We start from the raw sequence: 21,182 nt of genomic DNA, 5'->3' as shown, positions 1-21,182 counted from the left end.
TTGTGGATATGCCCTTAAACTGGGTGCTTGCATGTGCCTTACATAACTTCATTGTTCTGTTCTTGTTGCCTTCTTTCATCTTATTTCTTCTGGAAACAGCGCTAAAGGAGTTCCATTTTCTTCATTTACACTTGCCACCTTCTGTTCTGTTTGCAGTACTTAAGAAGGAACTTCATTTATTCATCTGGTAGGTGAGGAAAGGATGTTGAGCAAGCAGTGAAGCAGTCCAGGCAGCTCTGATCCTTTGAGAAAGTCTCTGATGAGAATGATTCAACCCTGGAATGAACAAATGCTAAGCAACACTGTTTATCTTATTTTGATATTCAAGAGGGCCAAGAGTTTCTTGAGTGTTTACAATGTATTTGCTGTGTGTTGGCAGTATCTAGGAACAGATCAAACACTGCTCTGAGGTTTCATATCCTAGCCCAGGGCTGGTGAGCCACCAATACTCAGTCAGCCTTTAAGGGCTACCAATGCTCAGAGAGGATTTGTAGAAGAAATGGGAAAATGAACCATAAAAGGACCGCACCAGTCTAGTTTTGTTTCTCATAACTGCTATTAATCCTGTAAAATCAGGCTAGACTGAATGTGTAGGTGAGCCAGGTGGATGAATCCCACTGCAATTAGCTCTCCTAGACAAGAGGAGGAGATGGCGTTAGGATGCTCAGTCTTCCCAGAGTCGTTCCTTAGTGGTTGCCCTTAGCTAGGTGTTTCTACCCAGCTCGCTCCTCTGTTGGGTTAATTTTTAAATCTGACTGATGTTAAGCTTTTTTGTAATGCTTACAGTGCATCTGAGTGAACTTGATTATTCCACTTTGCCCAGTTGCAACTGAGCAATTAACATTTTCAGCCAACAATCTACACTTGAAATCTAAACTGTTGCTATGTTCATACGTCACGGATTGCCCTCTGCTGACTTGGGAATGCAATGAGGAAGAACAATCTTGTAGGTGACTGAATCTGAAATTAACCTTCCACTTGACTGGTGGGATTTGTAAAATGTTGTGCAGCGTGTTCAAGAAAAAACAGACCACAGAATAAAGCATTTTCTAAATTTTAAGGTCTGACTAGCTCTGGTGTTGTCCCATCTTTCAGGACAACCACAGGAGCTCAGGACTTGTAGAGCTGGGCATTGGATCCTGCTAATGCTGTGCAGGATTGCTGTGTGTTGGTGAACCAAGGCATAGTGTGTCACGCCGTGGGGATGTCGAGAAGAAAAGTTCAGATGGCTTTTGGGCTGTCCAACCCACAAACAGTTTGAATATGGCTCTCCTGTAGGAGACATGCAGTGTGATTAGCAGTGGAGCTCGTTGATGCAAGGACTCCTAGCTCACCTGAATGTCATTCCAGTGGAAGGAGGCAAAGTAACGGTGGATGGTACAGAAGCAAGAGCCGCAGTGGGATGTGGGTGCTTACAGCAGTTCCCCTGGTGTCTGACAAAGCCACATCCTGGCTCCATGCTATGTTGTCATGATATGGAGCTGAAGGTGCTGGTAGACCTGAAAGAGCCGGTGGCAGAAGTGCAGCCTGAAGATCTGGACTGTAGGGATGTTGTGACCCTTCTCAGACATACACCAGGAATCTGCCCTAATGCTTTAGGTGGGCATTCCTTCACCTGCTCCTAGTACCTCATGGACAAAGCTTGCATTCAGAAGCTGGTGTCTGGATAAGTCGTGTGGAATACCTGAGTGAAGTCACCCTTTGAAAGAGCTGAAGATCCTAAAATATGGCCTTTCTGTTGTTGTTCGTGTGTTTTTTGTTTTTTGTTTTTTCTTTTCTTTTAAAATTTTTTCCAGGCAGGCCTGTGGCATGTGTGGAGAAGGGTTTGCCATAGCTCCGGGTGACACAGGCTTGCTGCAGAGCTTGTGCTAGGGTAGGTGCTGCTGCGTCTGCAGCCTGGATGTAAATGCTGTTCCGGTGTGAATCCACAGACGACATTTGGATTCCAGATAAGCCTGCTCTAAACGAGGCTGAACACGAAGGAGAGGTACCTTCTAGAGTTACTTTGATCTGTGTAACTTAGATTCTGAAGGATACTTACATATCCACTGCACTGCACGATCCCACCACGGCAGCTTATGGCGAGAGGAGTAGTTACGTGCCTGCTAAGTGCCTCCAGCAGAGCAATTTAGGACAGCTTGTAAGGCAGCTCTTCAGCCTGTTTGGTGTTACGTGTTGAGAGACTGCTCTGCAGTGCAAACTTGGCTGCGTCGGTGCTTCTGGAAGTGATGCTGGCCAAAAAGCACGTCCCTCAAAGTGATCAGAAATTCTCCTCCTAAATTCACGTCGCACGTGGTGATCTCTGACTGTCCTATAACAACCTAACAGGACATCATGGCAATGATGTACTGAAATAGGCTTTTTGATGGTAGCAGGGTGGCTTTGTTTAAACCTAATCCTCTTATGAGAAGGCTGGCAGCCAAATGTGAGGAGATGCAGAGATGTAGAGGAGTATTGAAGAGCTGATGTAAGCAAAGTCAGCTAAAATTTTAACTCCTGATCTTGGTTTTAATTTTAACTCTTTACCTTTACCCACCAGGATAAAGAGCTTAAGTGTAAAGTTTAAAAGGAAAATAATGATTTAGGATGGTAGTTGTATGAGAGCTGTGAAAAATGGATGTGAACTATGAAGGTTAAAAACCAATAATAAAATCTTAGATTGAATATTTAAGTGCTCCTCCATGCTGTGAAGTGGAATCTCAGCTGCAGGTCTGTTCATCCAGGAGTAGGAAGGGAGAAAAGATGTGGATGGATAACAAAGCAGGCAGAATGCCTCTGCCTTTGTTGGAAGTGGGCTGTGTGGTGCAATAGCTCTTTTCAATTTTTAACTTTTGTGTTCCTGTAAAACAAACAAAAGACTGACTATTCGTGTTCTCCACTCTGTTGCTGCCTCCAGATGTTCTGCAGTGATGGTTATCGCTTCAGTTCTGACCTTTAGAAGAGAGAGGCTGGCTGCATGCATGTTAGAAAAGTATAAGCAGAGTATGCGTGTACATGTGTAAATATAAGAGCAAAATGTCCTCTACCATGTGCCTCCTAGTTTTTGGATCCTCACATTTGTTATTTTAAGACTTGAAATGCTTCTTAGAATAGCAGTTCATGCCAGAACTGCTAGTAATGGCTTTCCAGAATGAAGGGAACTAAAACTTGCAAGATATTTTGCCATCAGTAACTTCTGTAGTCCTTCTATACTTGTGAGGTTGACTTAATTTTAGTGGTGGTTTCGTTGTCGTGTTCTGTCAAAGCATAAGACTCAACTGTTGTTTTTTTTTTCGTGTGACTAGGAAGCAATTCTGCACTGTGTTTTGTAGTGGTGGCTGTTCACAGCTATTCTTGGAATGTTTTTCAAACCATGCCGAGTTGGCATAGCATGCGGCCTCTTGATTTTTGCGTTCCGAAGTTAAACCGTTGAGGTGTTTATATAAGTAGGCTACTCTTACACCTACTACTTTTTGTCTTTTAAAAAGATACACAGCAGGATTTAAAGGGCTTGCAACCCTTTGAAGAGAAGAACAAATTCATTTTAGGAGAGGCATTTCTTTATGAAATGATGAGAAACTCACAGCTTTCTTTAGGGAGGTTGAAAGCTTAGCTGAACAACGCCAGTCAGGACTTTGGCTGTCCATGAATTACTCAGCAGGGTGGTAAGAAAATTCTGTATGTTTGGGTTTCCCAGGACGCTTCCACTGTTTCACAGCCAAAAAATCTGGTCTGGGCAGGAAAAGAGGGCCTCAAACATCTGAGCTGTTTATTGCGTGAACCGAGCTGCAGGGCACAGAGCTGTGTCAGATTTTGCATACAGGGGACAAGCCTCCAGAGGTTCATCTGCTGCGGCTGGGAGTCGTCGGGCTTGCCAGATAGGCAGAGCACGTGTGTGCGAAGTTTGAAACATCTTGGTTGTCTGTGGATCTAGAGGGTGAAACAGCAAGCTTACGGGGGGATCTTGGAAGCAAGTCTGGGAAACGCAGGAGGTATCTCGGAGGTTGCTGGAGGGACAGTGTAGGAGGACTTGTACCGATATTGTGTCTGCTCACGTGTTTGGACAGTAGGGTTTGTTTTTTTTTCCCCTGCTCTGGTGGATTTGATCCCAACCTTGTCTGTTATTGCCAAAGACTAACAAAAGGAAGTGTAGTACTTACCTCTGTTTGGCTTTTACTGTAGCCATTAATCAAAAAGGATGTATTGTGAATGCGGTACCTGAATATGTGTAGCTTAATCTCTCTTCCTTATCTCTTCCTCTCTCAGTACCAGACATTGCCCTTGCAAAATGAACCAGCTTCCTCCGAAGAGTCCTTTGGTATCCCCGTTGTCAGAGAGCGTCACTTCCAGGGTAGATTCTTTGGACAACTTGTCAATGGACAGTTTTTGGCTGGAAGTAGAGAACATTAAACAGAGCACTGAAGCCGAGCAAGAGGAATGCAGCCTTGCAGATGTCAAAGCACAAGAGGGTAGGTTGCCAAAAATGTTGGGAGTGAGGGGAGGAAGGAAGATGTTCGTCTTTGAAAATTTTCTTGTGTACCTGAATGGTTGAAAAGCATGATGGCATATGGTTAGAATGTTACCTGGCAAGTCACAGTTATATTTATTTAGAGATTATTTTTTTTTTTCACTGGATGATGGTTAATGCCCCGCAGAAGAGGAGTGCTGGCCTCACCTAGTTTCAGCTTCTGAAAAAAAGCTGACTGAAGATGGGTGAGAAGTACATTCGTGGCTCCAGACTTTTTAAAGCAGCCACCACTAAGTGTGGGTGCCCTCATTCCTTTTGCACCAGCTGTGTGGTGAGCATGCCTTGACAGCTAACAGCATTTAGGAAGGGTTGTTTGTGTAAGTGGTCCTGAGACTTTATCATAGTGGCTTTTACAAGAGCTGCCTTTGTGGAAGGCAGACTTTCCCCCTCTGATTTTCTGTTCAAGGAACCGTAATGAACGCTGAGTATGACAAGAGTACATCCACACAAGACTTTTCTGATACTGCTTTAATTTTCTTTTCTTTTAAAGATCACTTTATGCATGTGGGGTGTTTCAGTTGGGCCTTCTAGAGCATTGATTTTTATCCAGGATTTTGGAATAATTGGAGTCTGTACCGATTGCCTTTTGACATGAGAGTTAAAATAAATATCCTGGGGTGTCAGAGGACTGATGAGCACCAAGAGGTTCCATGGTTGGGGCTCTCACATTTCCTGTGTCCATTCCGGATGATGGGATTGCAGCCTGCACAGCCTACAGCTGTTGTTCTGGCCTGATACTGAGAAGGATCTATGAGTGTAATGGAGAAATGTTTGAGTGAAAGTCCTGGTGTGATGCTATGTTTGGGAAGGGTAAATAACTATGCTGGGTTCATAAAGGGGCCCTGGAGAGTAGGACAGGAAGATAATCTGTGCTGGCCATAATGGGCAAGACACTGAACATCAAGGCCCACTGTCAAGCATCAAAGATTTAAGCTTGTGTTTTGGAACTGGAAGAGATACAAAAGTGACTCAGAAACTGACTGCGTCAGGGAGGAGACTCTGGAAAAGAGGGCATGCCATTAGATGAAAGGCTGTCTAGGATATCCGAAATACTGATATGCTAGAGGCAATTTGGTTGCTGTGTGTAAGCAGGGACACAAAGAAAAGTTTCCTGTAATGCTGCGCGTTAATCTCGTAGGTAAGAGCTAACTGCTTAATTAGCACTTGTAACCAGACAAACTTGAAGTAACGCTCCCGGTGGCGAAGCCTTCCTGGCAGGCCGGGGAGGGAGGCTTGCTGTGCTCAGCCTCTGGGTGCCTTCTGGGAAGGAGTTCAGCCAGCGAGCCTTGTGCTCGAAGGGTAAATAATGAGGGGAAACTCGAGGCTGGCCTAAATGCAGGAGGCCAGGCTGGGCTGGTGCCTCCTGGCTTTGTGTCTCTGCAGCCTCCAGCCGGAGCCAGGTGAGGTGGCCGCGCGGCTGGGCCGCTTCAGGCCGAAGGCACTGCTGCTGTTTGCATACAGGCAGAGAAGCTGGGCTTGGGCAGCAGGTAATAGCTCTGTCTGGAGCCGGTGACGAAGTGCTGATAACCATCACGGCGCGGAGGCTTCGTGCAGATAAGGCATCGCAGAAACGCTGACCCAGTTGGAAGGTGATGAGCCCCGTGTGAGGGGTGGCGAAATGGGAGGCTGCTCGTGGCCTCCCACTGACAGCTGGTCAGCCTGTAACCTTGGGGAAGAACTGGGTCAGCAGAAAGGTGCTGGGGTTTCGTGCTTGTGGCCTCACCCACAGTTGAAAGGGGCAAAAACTGGCTTTTTTCTCCAACAGGAGTAGTGTAGTTTTTTCCTAGCTACTTGCTCCAGCTATCTCCAAGGCCCATAGTACAACAGATGTATGTACTGCATGTGGTGGTGGCACTAAAGTATCTGTTAGTATCCTCATAACATGCAGTCATCTCCAAGAAACATCTGCAAAGGCTGTTTCTTCTCTTCCTCTGAAAAATAAGTGGGAAGTTGTACATAATGTTTGTCTGATATCATAGGATGTTTAGCTGTCATTCAATTTTTTGGAAACTAAACATAATTGTTATGAATACTAGTTTTGGTTAGCTCATGTTTCAAGTCAGTTCTTGCAACTGATGTTCTTTAGTTTTCATATTTATTCCCGTTTGTGCCTCCTTCCCCAAATGTTGCTTGTCCAGATCTCACAAGACAAATGTTTAAAAACTCTCCAGGCTTGAATCTGCAGCCAGACTGCTGTGGACTTCTCAATTCTGGCCTATTCCTCTCTGATTTTCCTCTTCTTCCCATAAATAACCTACTTTACTTGTTTCCCTTTGTGTTACTGGTAAACATAATTGGGCCAAAAATATTAAATTGAGAAATTAACATCTGAACTGCTTTGGCATCGGATGGAGCAGTAGGCTTAAACGGATGTCCGACTCGTGGTCTTCTGCTTAGTGTTGTGTATTAGATTAGTTTCCTGTTATGACTGGATTTGGATATTTTCAAAATTTGCAAGCAATACTCTAACTTCCTGTAGTTCCCAAGGACAAAATAAAGAAGTCTTTTGCACGCTGTGCTTCTGTGAAACCACGGATGTAGGAGAAATAGCTGTATAGGCGGAATTCACGAATGTGATTGAGTCCCAACCCTACACACGCATGAGTAGCTGTAACCAAGTGAGCAGTGCCAGTGGGGATGCTTTTAACTGCTAAGCTTTTGGAGAACTGGACGTGAGAAGTGCCCAAAATCAATGTGGGAGAGCTAGCCAGTTTGCTATTTGCTCTGGTGTAATGCTCAATAGAGCTCTGTTTTCATGCAACTTGCAAAAAGATACTGTGACTCCAGTAAACTCCTCAGCTTTTGGAGCATGCTCCTTCCATTCTCAGGTGCTGTGACAAAACAGCAGTCTCTCCAGAAAAAAATAATCAATTTAATCTCATAAGATGATCTGTGTGGCTTTTATTGATGCAACAATAATGAGGTTTTGCCTAAGCAACTGTGATAGATAAGAAATACCAGTCTGCATCAGAAAGAAAGAATGGGAATGAACTATTCCATTTCAGTCAGTTCAGTTTTGTTGTTGTTTTTTTTTTTTTTTTTCTTTCCTTTTCCTGGTATAACCTTAGGTAGAATTGTGCTGGAGTTGCCTGCAGTGAATGATTGTGGTACTTAAAATTGAAAAGGTAAAGACTCGCTTGTGTTCACACTATTCAAGTTGAAGCCAGCTGCTAAATTGCTGCTTTTATCCTTGGATTTCAAGTAACTGCCATGCTCTGGGCACTTTCCCACTTGCACAAAAGGCACATCCTATAAGGGAAAATTGTCTTCCGTGTTTGAAGTGCTACTTTTGTATTGGAGATTGGCATGGAGTTGAGCTTGTTTGAATAATGCTGCTGTTACTGTCTCCAGGCTTGTCACACTTTACTTTGGAACTGGAATGGTCTTTAATTTTAGAGGTGTTTTGAGTAGATACAGCCATAAGTGAATGCACAGAGCAAGAATAATACTCCTGTCTAATGTCTCTGTGGGTAGCAATCCACTTAAAAACATAATACAGTAAAGGAGCAGTGATAGTGCATGCAAATAATTCTGCAAGTGTATTAAATAAAATCCATTTGAATCTATCAGACTATCTGTATCTGGATTTTTTTTAAGTTGATACTGAGGCATGCATATGGATAAATAATAATTAAAAGAAATGGCCAAGGGATTGGGAATTGTATGAAAGCCAAATGGGCAGTGTTAGACGTTGTGTGGTTTCTCACAGACTTTTTGTATGCTGTCAGAGGACCCTTTGTGCCCAGGGAGGCAGTGCTGTTCGCTCTGACTTACTGTACTGGTGTACTTGTGCCTGCTGCCACAGCTCCTCTTTGCATGGATAGTCGGTGTGAAGGCAGATTTCAGCAAATACAGTTGCCTTTCCTCCCATATCCTGTGAAAGCCCCCACTGGGTTCAGTTCCTCTTGCCGTCCTCATGCTAATGCCATACAGTCACTGTTGTGCCCCTTCTGCCCACCATGTGTATTACCAGGGGCCTGGTAGCACACACATCTCCGTAGTCTTTCTCTCCTCACCCTAGGTGAGGAAAAAGGAGCGTGTGTACAGTTACAGCAGCCTGAAGTGCTGTCTTTTGTCTGGCTCAAGCCTGGTACTCAGCCAGCTACCTGGGAGCAGGATTTCAAAGATGTGACTCTCAGTCATTGCCACCCCAGAAAGGGAATGGCTTGGGCTTCCCATTTTCTGATGTTTCAAGAACTCATATTGCTCTTCTTTCTCTTCTTGCTCCCTCTTCTCGTCCACTGTCTTGCAGAGGGAGAAGCTGAAGCTGAGTGGCTCCAGGACGCAGGCCTGTCAGACCTCATCAAGGACCATGCCTCCGAAAACGACAACGTGGTGCTGCTCTCCACCCTGACGAAGACCCAGGCCGCTGCTGTGCAGCGAAGGTTAGATACCTACTCCCGGTCTAGGAGGAGGAAGAACAAGCATCCCGTGCGTGATGTTCGGGACATTTTTGGAGTGGTCGGCTCTGGGGTATGTTGAGTGGAATCTCCCGAAAAGTTTTGTTGTACTGTGGTAGCAGCCTCAGCTTGCTGCACCTAGGGCTGCTTCCATTTCCAAAACAGATGGCTTCATCTTTTAAGCTGAAATGAAGCTGAGATTGCAGAACTTCTGCATCCAGGTTGCAGGACTGAGAAGAAATTACTACAGAACCTGCAGTTCTATAATCTTCCTAGAGACAGCCGGAAGAAACGCTTTGTGTAGCACCTACAGCACTGCGGCTTCATGGAGCTCTGATATCATTTGGAGCCCTCTTGTGTTTTCTTTATTCCAGTGACATTTTATTCGAACTGCAAGTTCTTCTTAAGTTCCTCAATTGAAATTCAGAAAGTTTTTAAACTTGCATATTAAATAGAAATCTGTTGTGTGCTCTATTGTATGGGAATGAAGATTTTTAGCTCTTAACCTGAAGTGCCCACCCACTAGGTTTCTTCTATTTGCACTTGAAAATCTGAGAAACTAAATCCAATCTGATAAAGTAACATTCTGGTGTGAATTAGTTACAGATGCTAAATGGGGTGGTTCTGCTTTCATGGTAAGCTCATCAGCCGTATGCCTACTCTAAATATATAGTACATCTTCTGTACAGATTAACTTCTGTCTGTCTGCAATGACTTTGCACAGGTTCCTTTTAGCTTTCATTCATCTGTCCACAACTCCATGTCATGAACAGGTTCTCAGAAAGTTGCTAACTTCTGGTAACAGAATGTTATTGTTATTGGTAACAGAATGTTCTTGTATTCTGACTAGTTCTAGCAAGAGTAAGGTTTTCATTAGTGGAATTGACTGCCAAATATCTCTTTATACTTTAAAGATGCACTTCTCTTTCTAGACCTGAAGAGGTTACCATAAAGGCTACAATGGGAAGCTTTTAGGTGCTGATGTGTGACTAGATCCTGTGTAGTTTGCTCAGTACACTGTTTGTTAGCCCCTCAATGTATAAACAAAAAAGAAATTGGCTGCTGATTATGAGGAAGTAAGTCGTGTTTTCATGTTGTAAAAATTCATCATAAATGCCATCTGTGAAAGTTTTCTGTTTTTCACCTGCCTGTCAAATCCCCTAATTGTTATTTGTTTAATAATTCTTAGTGTCCTGACCTTCAGCAGCATTTTCTCAGAGTGTAGCAAGCAACGTCAGGTGTTTTGTTTTTTTTCTACCAAAATCAGGGTGTCATTATAATGACTTCTGTTCTGCTTTGTGTTAGTAAGACTGTTTTGATTTACTTTTCAGGAGACAGTAGCCGAGAAAGAGGAGTCCAGCCCAGATCAGTTGTGGCACAATCTACGGACTTCAAATGTTCAGAAACGTAAGAAGGAATTTTTAAATGTTCAGTAGGTTTGGAAATGGGGTGTAGGATCTGAAGTGGGGCTGGAACTGAAAGGGAAGTTAGGCTAATTTGAACTCCGAACTTGAGCAGCTCTATATCCAATACTAGCTGTTACTATTAGGTAAGGCCTTATTTGTGTGTGTTTTATTTTTTTACTTTTAAATGCAAGCTTACAAATTTTGCTGAATTTGGGAAACTTTTCAAGGGCCTAGTGTTGTTAGGAGTTAGCACTCGGTGATAACCTTCAATCTTCAAGAAAGCAATTAAAAAAAAAAAAAAAAACAACAAAGATCATATAGTGAAATCCTATACACAGTTGCGTGAAGAGAAGTTAGCCACAGCTGTGTCCTTTAATTTAAGGGCATGCTCATGTCTTACTACTGACCTGGTGTTCATATTTGTAATGTTAAGGCTTTAAGCTAGGCTCACTGTGCTATGACAGCACTGTTTTCAAATGCTAATATGATCCTTTTTCTCTTTTCCAAAAGCAGTTGACTCGAACCATGTCTTAAGTGGCAGTTTTAATGCAGTTGTTTTCTAAGCTTCACCCTTTTAGCTTTCTGAAATTCAAGGTGTTTTCTCCTCTGTAGCAGAAACCCAGGATTACTCCTGCACAGTTCGAAACTCTGGAAAGGAGGAGGTGTTCAACATGGACGTTGCCTACTCAGAGCAAGCAGCTGTCCTGCTCAAAGGATCATTCCTGTCTGAATCCAGGAGAATAAAGGATGGAAACGCTCTAACTGTAAGCATAGGAATAATTGTTCATGTTAGAGTTTAATTAGCTTCTCTTCTTGCCTAGATGGGTGCAAGACATTTGATTTAATTGTATGATCAACTCTTGGAAATGTCCTCCATGGATAGTGCTGCAACAGGCCTGTACTAGGCAGGGGTTTTTGGATGGGTAATACAATTGTCCTTACAGTGGTGGGCAAGGATAACTGCTGTGTAGTGGGGGGTCAAAAGAAATAGTCCTTGTGTGAGAATCCGTAGCTATTTGGATGTGGATCTGGGTTGTTGCCACTGGAAAAAAAAAAAAAAAAAAAAAGAATAACTGGACTTTCTTGCTTGTAATGCTAACAGTTTCTTCTCTGAAAATGTACTGGACTGCTTCCAAAGTTCATGTGGATTAGGATGGGCATCAGGCTTTCTTTAATTTAGAAAACTAGGACCTCCAATATATTTGAAGAGTAATGCTGAAAAAGGGAAATATTTTATTGAACTACGGTTTGAGTAGAAGTAGTAGTTTTGATTATTTGCCTAGTGTTGAAAACAGGAGAATGCATAAATGCTTAGTTGGTGATAAAGAATGATGAAAATGCAACAGAACTTGATAATCACTAGGATCAGTAGAGTTGCTTGTACTGAACCTTTTGTGTATGTGTGTTTTCCTTTAGAAATTTAAAATCCACAAGGGCAGACTGGGAGTGACCAGGGTTGGAGATCTATCTGCTCAGGACATGAAGAAGATCCCCACACTGGCCCTTATTGAACTAACAGCTCTTTGTGATGTTCTAGGCTTTGAGCTGAAGAGAAACAAGGCAGCAAAACTGAAAACAACAGGTTCGTTGTTTTTTTTCTTGATTTTTATTTTTTTTCTTTCCCCCCATTTTGTGCCCTCCCACCCTCTTTTAGTTGAGATTTTCTTACGAATTTGGTTTTCAAGTGGTAGAACAAAGAGGGTCTTTGGTAAGAAACCTTGTGACAAGTGTTTTTGCATTATTTTCTTCTGGAATCAAGACCTACTATCACCTTTACATCTGTTGTGTACATCTGTCCTATTACCTGTTCTTCTCTTTTTCTCCAGAACTTATAAAATGTGCTATCTTAGTTTGTAGTGCTGGAAGTATCCCTGACACCTGTATTAACAGTGGTACAGACTTAAAATATGTTTCTATTGTAGAGAAAAAACTCTTCGGAGTTCCACTCAACACTCTGCTGGAAAATGACCAAAAACTGCTTCCCAACACTAAGGTTCCTCTGTTACTCCAGGCAGTAAGTTTTCTTGATTTCATTCATGCTTCTGTTCCTCGAAGCCGGGAAGCCTTTGAGGCTTGTGATAAGGAAGGGCTTAGTGCTCATCCTCTGTGTCTAAGAGCTTTCTTTTTTTCCCCCTTCTAATAGCTGCTATCTTGTTTGGAAAAGAGAGGACTTGAAACAGAGGGCATTTTGAGAGTTTCTGGGTCCCAGACTAGAATCAAGGTATGAGCTCTTTACCTTTGAAAATATTGGTAGTGATCAGGGAGCAAGTTGCTGAAGCAAGTCTCTAAATAAGGTCTAATTTGAATTGTTTTGTCTCCCTTCCCCGTACAATTAGAAGTGTCCATTACTGGGAGATCTGGGAATGTCTGTCATTGAGGGTATCTGCGGTCTTTCAACTTGACGGGTTGACCTAGTGTTTAGCTATAGAATTTTCATTGCATTTGCTTACTGAAGCATGTAATAAATTCTATCTTTTTTTATAGAGTCTGGAACAGAAACTAGAAAGGGACTTCTATACTGGCCTGTTCCGCTGGGATGAAGTCCACCAGAACGATGTATCTGGGCTACTGAAAAGATTCATAAGAGAGCTGCCTGCCCCGCTGCTGACAGCAGAGTATCTTCCTGCATTTGCTGCTGTACAAAGTGAGTTCCTCTTTAGGCTGTTTAGTGTCAGTTTGCTGGTTTGTCCTTTCCTAGTCCTGGTCTCTCCTGTCAGGTCTCTTGTTAGCAAGTGGATTTCCTGGGAATGCAGAGCACGATACGTGCTGTAGGTGGTCAAATGCAGTTTGCTGGGTGTTATGTATACTATTATATATCAGCCTCAATGTCTTAGTTGCTAGTTCTTGGTTGTACCCAAAATCTTTGTGTAGGAACACCGTCCTGAATAAGTTATGTTACTACGTTTGAGGCTGCAAGGTTACTATGTGAATTAGGAGAACCTAATTAAAAGGAAAAAGAACACGCAGACTGAGCTGTGGCAACTGGCCAGGGTGCATGATCTTGGACCGTCTGCAGCAGTGCAAGACAGTGCATCTTATTCTGAGGTTTGTGCCTCAATAGGTGACTTGAATGTTTTGAGCCAACTGTGTGCATTTTTTTTTTTTTTTGACGAGAAATAGGTGGTGGGGTCTACTAGAGTACACATAATACCAGCAAGTCTTCAAAAAAAAAAAAAAAAAAAAAAATCAGTCATCTGGAACAAAAGTGATTCACTTCATAAAGGCTGTGTGAGCTTGATTTACTTCTAGGATTTGAGACCTTGTTTTACAGATGACAAATGCTACAAAAAGGAATTGCCTTAGCCCTGCTCTCAGTCTACGTGACTTGAGAACACAGTTTCCATTCTTAAAAAGATTGATGTCAGAAGCCTGAACCTGTCTTTCCTTTTCTAGATATTCCAGACCTGAAGCAAAGACTGCAAGCTCTGAACCTCCTGATCTTGATCCTGCCTGAGCCTAACAGAAACACGCTAAAGGTAAGTCTACTTGTTCCTGATTTAACTGGAAAAACATGTTCTCATTCCATGTTTTTGTTTAAGGAACTCTTATCACCTTTTGTAAAGGGGAGTGTAAATAACATATCAGATGATTAGGAGGTTTTACTTCATTGACTTGAGCATAGAAACTTGTGATGGAGGGGAATAAGCAAATTTATGGGCTGGGAAGTGAATGTAAGCTGTAAACACAGTCTGCCTTTTGGGGATCAACTTAGGAGGATTTTTTACATCATTTTCAGAAATGTGTTCTTTCTTTTCAGTGTACTAAAGCACTTCGCTATGGAGTGGAAGATGTATAGGTCTCATCTTAGTGCACCCATAGACAATATATATGGGAGAAATTCATCAGCTTTGATGAAGGTGTGAGGCAAAATAGATCCAAAGGGTTTCATTTCCCATATCTAGGAATAGATGTGGCAGTTCCTGGGGAAAAAGAGGGTTGGCTTTGGATTCTGTAACTTTTACAACTGGAGTTTGTAAATTGCCACCAGTCCAGAAATAAAACTTACTTATTTCCTACACATGCTATCTCTTCTGATTCATGAATACAGGACAAACCATCTCCCTCCTTGGTGTGGTTATTTGTTGCTATTTTATTATTAGAACTTGGCTGCTGTACTTCCTGACTAGAGAGTTGTTTTTTTCATGAATGTCTAGGAAAAGGTGCTGATTAGATGATCTCTCCAGCAATTGTAACTAGTTTCTTGAGTCCTATTAGGAGTTAAGATATTAAGTCTCTTTTCTTCTCCTCAGGCTCTACTTGAATTTCTCAGCAAAGTGGTTGCCAGGGAGAACAACAACAAAATGAATCTCTGGAACGTTTCCACAGTCATGGCCCCAAACCTGTTCATGCACAAAGGCCTGCCAAACAAGATCCCCGAAGGGAAGGAGAAACAGCTAGCAGAGGGGGCAGCTGACGTTGTGCGGATGATGATCCACTATCAGGATCTGCTCTGGACTGTAAGTTGCACAGGTGTTTTGCAGTGTGATATAGCAGTGCCTTGGTCTGAATGGAACTGGGGTAAGGAATGGGATAGTCTTGGAAATTTCAGACGAATTGATTGTTTCCAGACAAAGCTTCTGTCTGAATTCCAAGATTACCTGTTTTGAAGTTATGTAGATATTTTATCTGCTGAAGGGGCTTCATAAAGTGATGTTTGGGTTTCTAAACGGAATCCTCACCTCTGCTTGATTTGTTTAAATTCCTGTTTTCTCCCTTCTTCCCTGCTCAGGTCTCCTCTTTTCTAGTAGCTCAAGTGAGGAAACTCAATGAGAGCAATAGTAAAAGGTACCAGTTCTGTGACAAACGGATAAAAAATTTGTTGCGGAAGATTCATGCTGATAAAGACAAGGTGGAAAAGAACCAGGCAGAGGTAAGATAGAACTGGTCTCTTTCACAAGTGCCAAATACATTATAGTATTTTCATGAGAACTTGAAAAAGTCTAAAGAGTCATGCTTTATACAGAGCGAGAGGGAGAACAATCTGCACCATCTCAAACTCTACTAGCCAGATTGTGGCAACAGCTGACCCTAACAGCAAGCGTACTGATTAAATCTGAAACTACAAAATACTGTTAAGATGTTGCATGTTTACAGGAGAAGGGGGAAGAGACCAGGAGCAGAAATGCTGGATTTAACCTCACATGAACAGAATTTACATAGGTTTAGGTGTTCCGTGTGTTTAGACACACGTCTACTAGGATCGAGTCAGAATTCTTTGAGTGAACGTAAAGCAAAAAAATTTAGACCGCTACTGTAATGTGAAAGTAGGTTTTCAATCATCTTGCTGTGTAATGCTGCTGATCTGTATAGGACAAAGTGAAGGAGAGAGGTGAAATTTCTCTATTTCACCTCTTGTGTTGGTGCTGGCTGAGACTTTTAAACAGATATTGCTATTGGACCCATTTGAGTATCAAAGCTGCAGTCATTCTGCTGTTTTGATTGCCACAGTTAATTGATGAGTGTAGGTCTGTAGCAGGTAGGTTACATTACACAATGCTGGATTTTAGGTATCCCATAGCAGTGGCGGTGATGCTGCGATAATCTAAGGACATGAGCAAAATGAAGCCTGCATGTAGGAATAACACATGGAGAGTTTAAATCTGCATACCCGAAGAAGAGTTTGCATTCTCACAAGCCAGTACATCCCCCATCTTTCTGTACCAGTTGGGCTACTGAGATGCGCACCTAAAATTTATCTGGATATGTGTGCATGTCACTCTTAAAGGCACTTGCATTTCAGAAAGAATAACTACAATTTAGGCAGCCCAACAGGCGACTGAATACTTAGGATTTGTGCCAACAGTGCTTCCTAGTGGTGGGTAGCACTGTTTCTGCAGAACTAGAATTATAAAATAAACATGCTTTGGTTTAGATCCACTTAGAATGGTTCCTTGTTCTGCATAAAAATTCTGAAAACTTGGTTCATGAAAAAAGCGTTAATGAGAACAGTTGACAAAACAGCTCTCAGATTCTGTTCAGTGATAGTTCAGTGCTTCCTTCTTGAAATTATCTTTTGTTCTAAAATTCAGTAGTCTGTGTAAGACTGTTCAGTTGTCTAAATATTATTCCTGTTGTTATATTATTCTATATTCCTGTTTTTTAAAATGAATTCTAGAGAAGTCCATCATGCTAGTGGAAAAACACTTCTGAATTTATTCTGCCAGATCCCAATTTCATCAAAACCTGCAAGTGCCAGTACTGTGTTTGAACAGCAGAGAGCACCAGCACACACCGATCAAGACCAGTGTTTTTCTCCCCAATCACAACACTGATGCACAGATGATTTGTTTATAATGCTCACTTTAATGCTTTTATAAGCTTCCATTCTCTAGTACGTGGAATAAGAAACATTCTATGAACACCTGGCTGGATAAATTTCATTTTTCACATTCTCCAATGTAGTTTGAAACTTGATGTTTTAGCTGATAACAAAGTCTTTAGTGAAGTGCTTTATTCTTTTTTCTTCTTCTTTTCTTGTTCAGCCTTCCAAGGTTGTGAAAGTCCATGCTTCACTTCTCCTGAAGGATTCACTAGAGGTGCATCTGAACAATGCAACCAGAGTTGCTGATGTCTTGAGGCAGTTTCAGAAGAACTTGTGCCAGAATGGCTGGAATATTGTTAACACAGTCAACCTCCTTAAGTGGTAAGTGGCTTTTTCTCTGCTTATTTAGAGAAAATAAACTGCAGGTGGTCTAGTTATTATGTTTTCTGTCTTCTGGTGCAGCTGATGTGATGGAACAGGGAACTGTTACAAACTGCTGTCTGCTTTTCCATTCTAAATTTTGGGAATGGTGTCTTGGGTGGGGCAGACAAATAGCAGTTCAGCTGGGTAATTCCATCACTGTGCTCAGACTGGCAGGAGGATGGTGGTTCCCTCATCTGCTTGAAGGCAAATGAACCACAACAGTATGAGCAAAGCCTTGCTGGAGAGAAAGGGAAGTGGTGGAATAATGTTGACCATGCAAAATAAAACTTCTCTGTCTGTCCTGGAGAAAAGCATCACCTGTGTGAGCTACTTGCCTGGAACAAATATTTCCAATGTGTATAGGTTCATGTAGCGGTTTCCTAAAATAAGCTCTACAGTTCCCTTCTGTGCTCCAGTGATGAATTGCTGAAGTAATCTCCAAATCAAACAACACAATTCCCTAACCCTGCAGGCATGTGCAGTATTCAATAGGTGAAATGTTAGCGCATCCCCTGACTGTGTCCATGAGCTCAAAGAGGGTGGATGGGGAGTTGGCTGAGTATGAGTCAGCTGGGAACTAGTATCTCAGTCAAGCTCTTACAGCTTCTGAAGTCTTCCTGCAGATGAGCTTCTCTTGCACAGGCTGTTGACTGTAGAGGAATGCTGACGATGACAGTTGGTATTTATGCCTTCTGTCTTTCTATCGAAGTGTTTGAAGTGTGCTTCTCATTAAAAGTAGGCATTATCTGCCTTGTTCTTTGCATAATTTTGGGTGTCATTTCCAACAACCACATAGTTCAGGAGAATCAGCAAGGTTGCTGTACTATACAGCCTTGTAGCTTCCTTGACCATTGCTGACTTCTGCACCGTGAGCAATTCCTTTGGAAGAAATGTGACTGAACTACCTAACCTGCCCTTCAAAGAGCTTTAACTTCAGTGTTGTTTTTTTTTTCCTTTCTATAGTAACAACTCAACAGAGTGCACAAACTTGCTCCTGTATGAAGTGGGAGGCAATATTGGTAAGTCTGGGTGGTAACTAAAAATAAGTTTGATACCCGGTTTTTATGTCTAACTTACAATGTGAGGGAGTCATAAAGATTAGGTGATTTGGAGGGGGCTCCAGAAATTAAAAGACAAATGAACAACTGTGGGTTAACCCCACCAACAGCAAACAGCAACTGTCAGAGCTTTCCTCTATCAATAGGGTGGTGCCATCAGATGGAAAGGAAATTTAAATAATATAACAACAGACTGGGGAGTCTGAAAATGGAAAGGAATTCTTATGTCCTGTTACAACTGGTTCTGAAGATCATTGTCTACCAGAGTGATTTGATTTTTCTCTCAGTATTTCTCATAATGGCATGTGTAGAAAGAAAAATCCATCGTATCAAATACAACTTGCTCTAGCTACTGGATTTGATCACTAGCATAATTCAAAATGCATTTCAAAATGCTTTTCAAGAGCTAAAGTTATTGGGTATGAAAGTGAGATTACCTTTCCACAGTTGAAGCTCAGCCTTAGTGTGGTTTTAAGAAATACACATTCATTTTAACATAAAGAACTAGAATTTTTTCAGTTTTGTCTAACCGCTTCTGAATGGTTGTAGCATTGATATCAATGAGGACAAGAACCAGTCTTTGGGGGGGAAAGTAGTAACTATGGGACTACAAATATAAGAAATGTTTTTTTCTGAATTTCTTGTTCTGAATAGGTGAACGTTGTCTGGACCCAGACACTTACCTCTTAGACTTGTATCACATCAATCCACATGCTGAGTGGATAATTAAGCAAAACCCATCGTATCCTCGGATGTCCTAAGAGAGCATGAACAAAAACTTTGGTTGAAGGTTTCGGAAGGCAAGAGAAAGCCATGAAGATGTTCCCTATATAGTTACAGACTGGACAATGTTTGTGTCTTTGAAGGAAAAAAGTTTTATTTACTACTTCCATGACAGCTGGCTGTGAGTACAATAGCCCACATGTAAACAGGGGAGTTGATAAACAGCACCAATTATCCTTAAGTAGCTGAATTTGCAGGGATATGATTATTCTTAAAAAGAATAAAAGACCCCAAAACACCCTGCAAACAAAGCTACAGCAATTATACAACAAAGATGGAATGTAAGACAAGAAACATCTCTTGAAGTTGGTAGAACACGTTTGTTTCTTCTGGATTTGCTGTTCTTTGATCACATCCACATTTTGGAGGAGAGACAGTTACATGCTACAGCGGTACTAATCCTCTTGGTAAGATCCACCACTCACTGTTGCACGTTACCAGAAGAAGCTGTGATCCTGGGTTTCAGTAATAAGATGCTGTTACTTCCTCTGAAGAATGAAAAGGGATGCTTCCAAAAAGGCCAGATGAGATGCGAAGCTGACATCTTGCATTTAATGGCTACAATTAAAAACATATATTCATCACAAGAAAAAAATGCAGGCGTTTATTTTGCTGGAAAACCTATGTATCAACAGTTAACCAAGGAAATACTCTGAAGTGAATTTGAGGTTAGTAATCTGACCTGGAAGGCTCTGTGTGAATATGACTTAAAAACAAAACAAGAACCCTATGATGTGTAGTGGCTCAAATAAGAGGTCTGTGCCTATATCTGTCTGGTCCCTACATTGGGTACTAAATTGAGCCCTTTACCACTCCGACCACACGTTTTCATCCTGCAGAGCATGGTGGCTGTGGTCTGAAGAGTCCGGGGGAGAGTGGAGCACTTGCACCATGCATTATTACATAACCAACATCTGACCTCAGTTCAAATGAGACTTTGCTTGTGGAAGAGGAGTGCAGAAATATTTTCTTTTGCAGTGATGCTGAAATACCTCACATGAGGGAACCTACTATGCAGTTACAGGTGGTGGAACATGCACCTTCTGAAAACCCTGACATTTTTTATACTGTTTTTAAACACTGTTGGATATTTATTCATGTGGCAGAAGCAGGGCTGCCCTGCAAGTGTATACTCAAAGTATTTCATTTGCCAAGTCCTAGCTGCACTAGTGACAAGCTCTCCAGTATTATTTCTGATGTTTAACTGAATTCATTTCCACTGCAGTCTGAACTTTCCCTCCCCTGTTGTGCCCCCTCCACCCCCTTTTTGTTTGGCTATACCTATTCATTTTCTCAAAGTCCTGATTTGTATTGTAAGAGCACTTCATTCTGTAGTTTGTCTGCGTGGTTAAATTCTCTTGGTGAAATAAGATCCTTGAGAAACAGGTGAGCCATAGTATGTATTCTTTCTAACCTGCTGTGAATATGGTATGAGTGATGCTGAAGTCATGAAATTATGCATATTTTAGTCTACTTTTTTTGGTTGAGATGTTGTTGCAGATGCACTGATTCAAGGGGCTATCTTCATAGCTATCTTTTTAAGAACCTGTAACGGTGTGAGGGGAAAAAAAATCAACCCAGAACCCCAGAATCAAGACCTCTTCAGATAACTTTTTTAATAGGGCTTTAAATTGTGCCTACCAGGGCCTAATTGTTGCCCTTTAGGATGGGTGCTCTGCATCTCTTAAAAGATAAAGCTGCTTTAAAATTGGGCATTAAAAATCAAAGGTACCTATTCACTCATCACTTCTGGAAGTCTTTGTTGCAGTGTTGGAGCTTAGCAAAGGGCAAACACCAGAGATGTCATTCTCTGAGAAATACCTAACTCACCAAGGTGTTTGTAGGAAAGACTGAAGAATCTGTTCCAGTTCAAAGGTGCTTTGTAAGCTAAATTACATCTCTACAAATCACAAAACATTGCATTTTTCTCCACCAGTTGCGTGCTAAACTTTTTTTAATGTATTAAGTGAAGAATGCTACATTGCTGTTTCTATGAACGAGAATTTTTTGTCTTTTTTTTGAACGCCAAACAATGTGAATCAGTGCTGTGAAAAACAGGCTTGGAGAATCTCACAAGACAAATACCACTTCTCAAATATGAAAGGTAATGTAAGAAAAATCTCTTTCCAGATGATGGCTATACTTTTTTTTTTTTTTCCCAAACTTTGTACCAAAGAACAAGTATGAATTTTGAACAGTCACTGATGTGCAACCTGCTTCTGGATGTTGGCTTTTAATAACTTTTTTTTTTTTTTACAAATTTTTAATTCTGTATTTAAAATTCATTTAATCAATGAGACAATAAAAATACGGTCACACTTCTTGGCTCCAGTTTCATTAGTG

The 21,182-nt window shown here is 41.7% G+C and overlaps 1 protein-coding gene across 1 annotated transcript in view; it reads left to right on the top strand.

Annotated features, from left to right (window-relative positions):
• The window catches only part of ARHGAP40 (Rho GTPase activating protein 40), a 31,940-nt gene extending 10,967 nt beyond the window's left edge, over positions 1 to 20,973 (top strand). Inside the window, exons 3-16 of the mRNA XM_032198507.1 lie at positions 4,246 to 4,448; positions 8,760 to 8,980; positions 10,239 to 10,314; positions 10,926 to 11,077; positions 11,730 to 11,895; positions 12,236 to 12,327; positions 12,457 to 12,534; positions 12,798 to 12,957; positions 13,707 to 13,789; positions 14,564 to 14,770; positions 15,043 to 15,183; positions 16,796 to 16,956; positions 17,962 to 18,017; positions 18,711 to 20,973. Of these exons, the coding sequence (XP_032054398.1) occupies positions 4,246 to 4,448; positions 8,760 to 8,980; positions 10,239 to 10,314; positions 10,926 to 11,077; positions 11,730 to 11,895; positions 12,236 to 12,327; positions 12,457 to 12,534; positions 12,798 to 12,957; positions 13,707 to 13,789; positions 14,564 to 14,770; positions 15,043 to 15,183; positions 16,796 to 16,956; positions 17,962 to 18,017; positions 18,711 to 18,817 (1,903 nt within the window). The 3' untranslated portion in view covers positions 18,818 to 20,973. The remainder of the gene's footprint in view (positions 1 to 4,245; positions 4,449 to 8,759; positions 8,981 to 10,238; positions 10,315 to 10,925; positions 11,078 to 11,729; positions 11,896 to 12,235; positions 12,328 to 12,456; positions 12,535 to 12,797; positions 12,958 to 13,706; positions 13,790 to 14,563; positions 14,771 to 15,042; positions 15,184 to 16,795; positions 16,957 to 17,961; positions 18,018 to 18,710) is intronic.
• Positions 20,974 to 21,182: the final 209 nt, after the last annotated feature.

The sequence above is a fragment of the Aythya fuligula genome, chromosome 16 (genome assembly GCF_009819795.1).
Source record: "Aythya fuligula isolate bAytFul2 chromosome 16, bAytFul2.pri, whole genome shotgun sequence".
In the NCBI taxonomy this organism is placed as follows: Eukaryota; Metazoa; Chordata; class Aves; order Anseriformes; family Anatidae; genus Aythya; species Aythya fuligula.
Note: the sequence above shows the minus strand (reverse complement) of the source record. Positions and strands in the feature narration are given on the sequence as shown.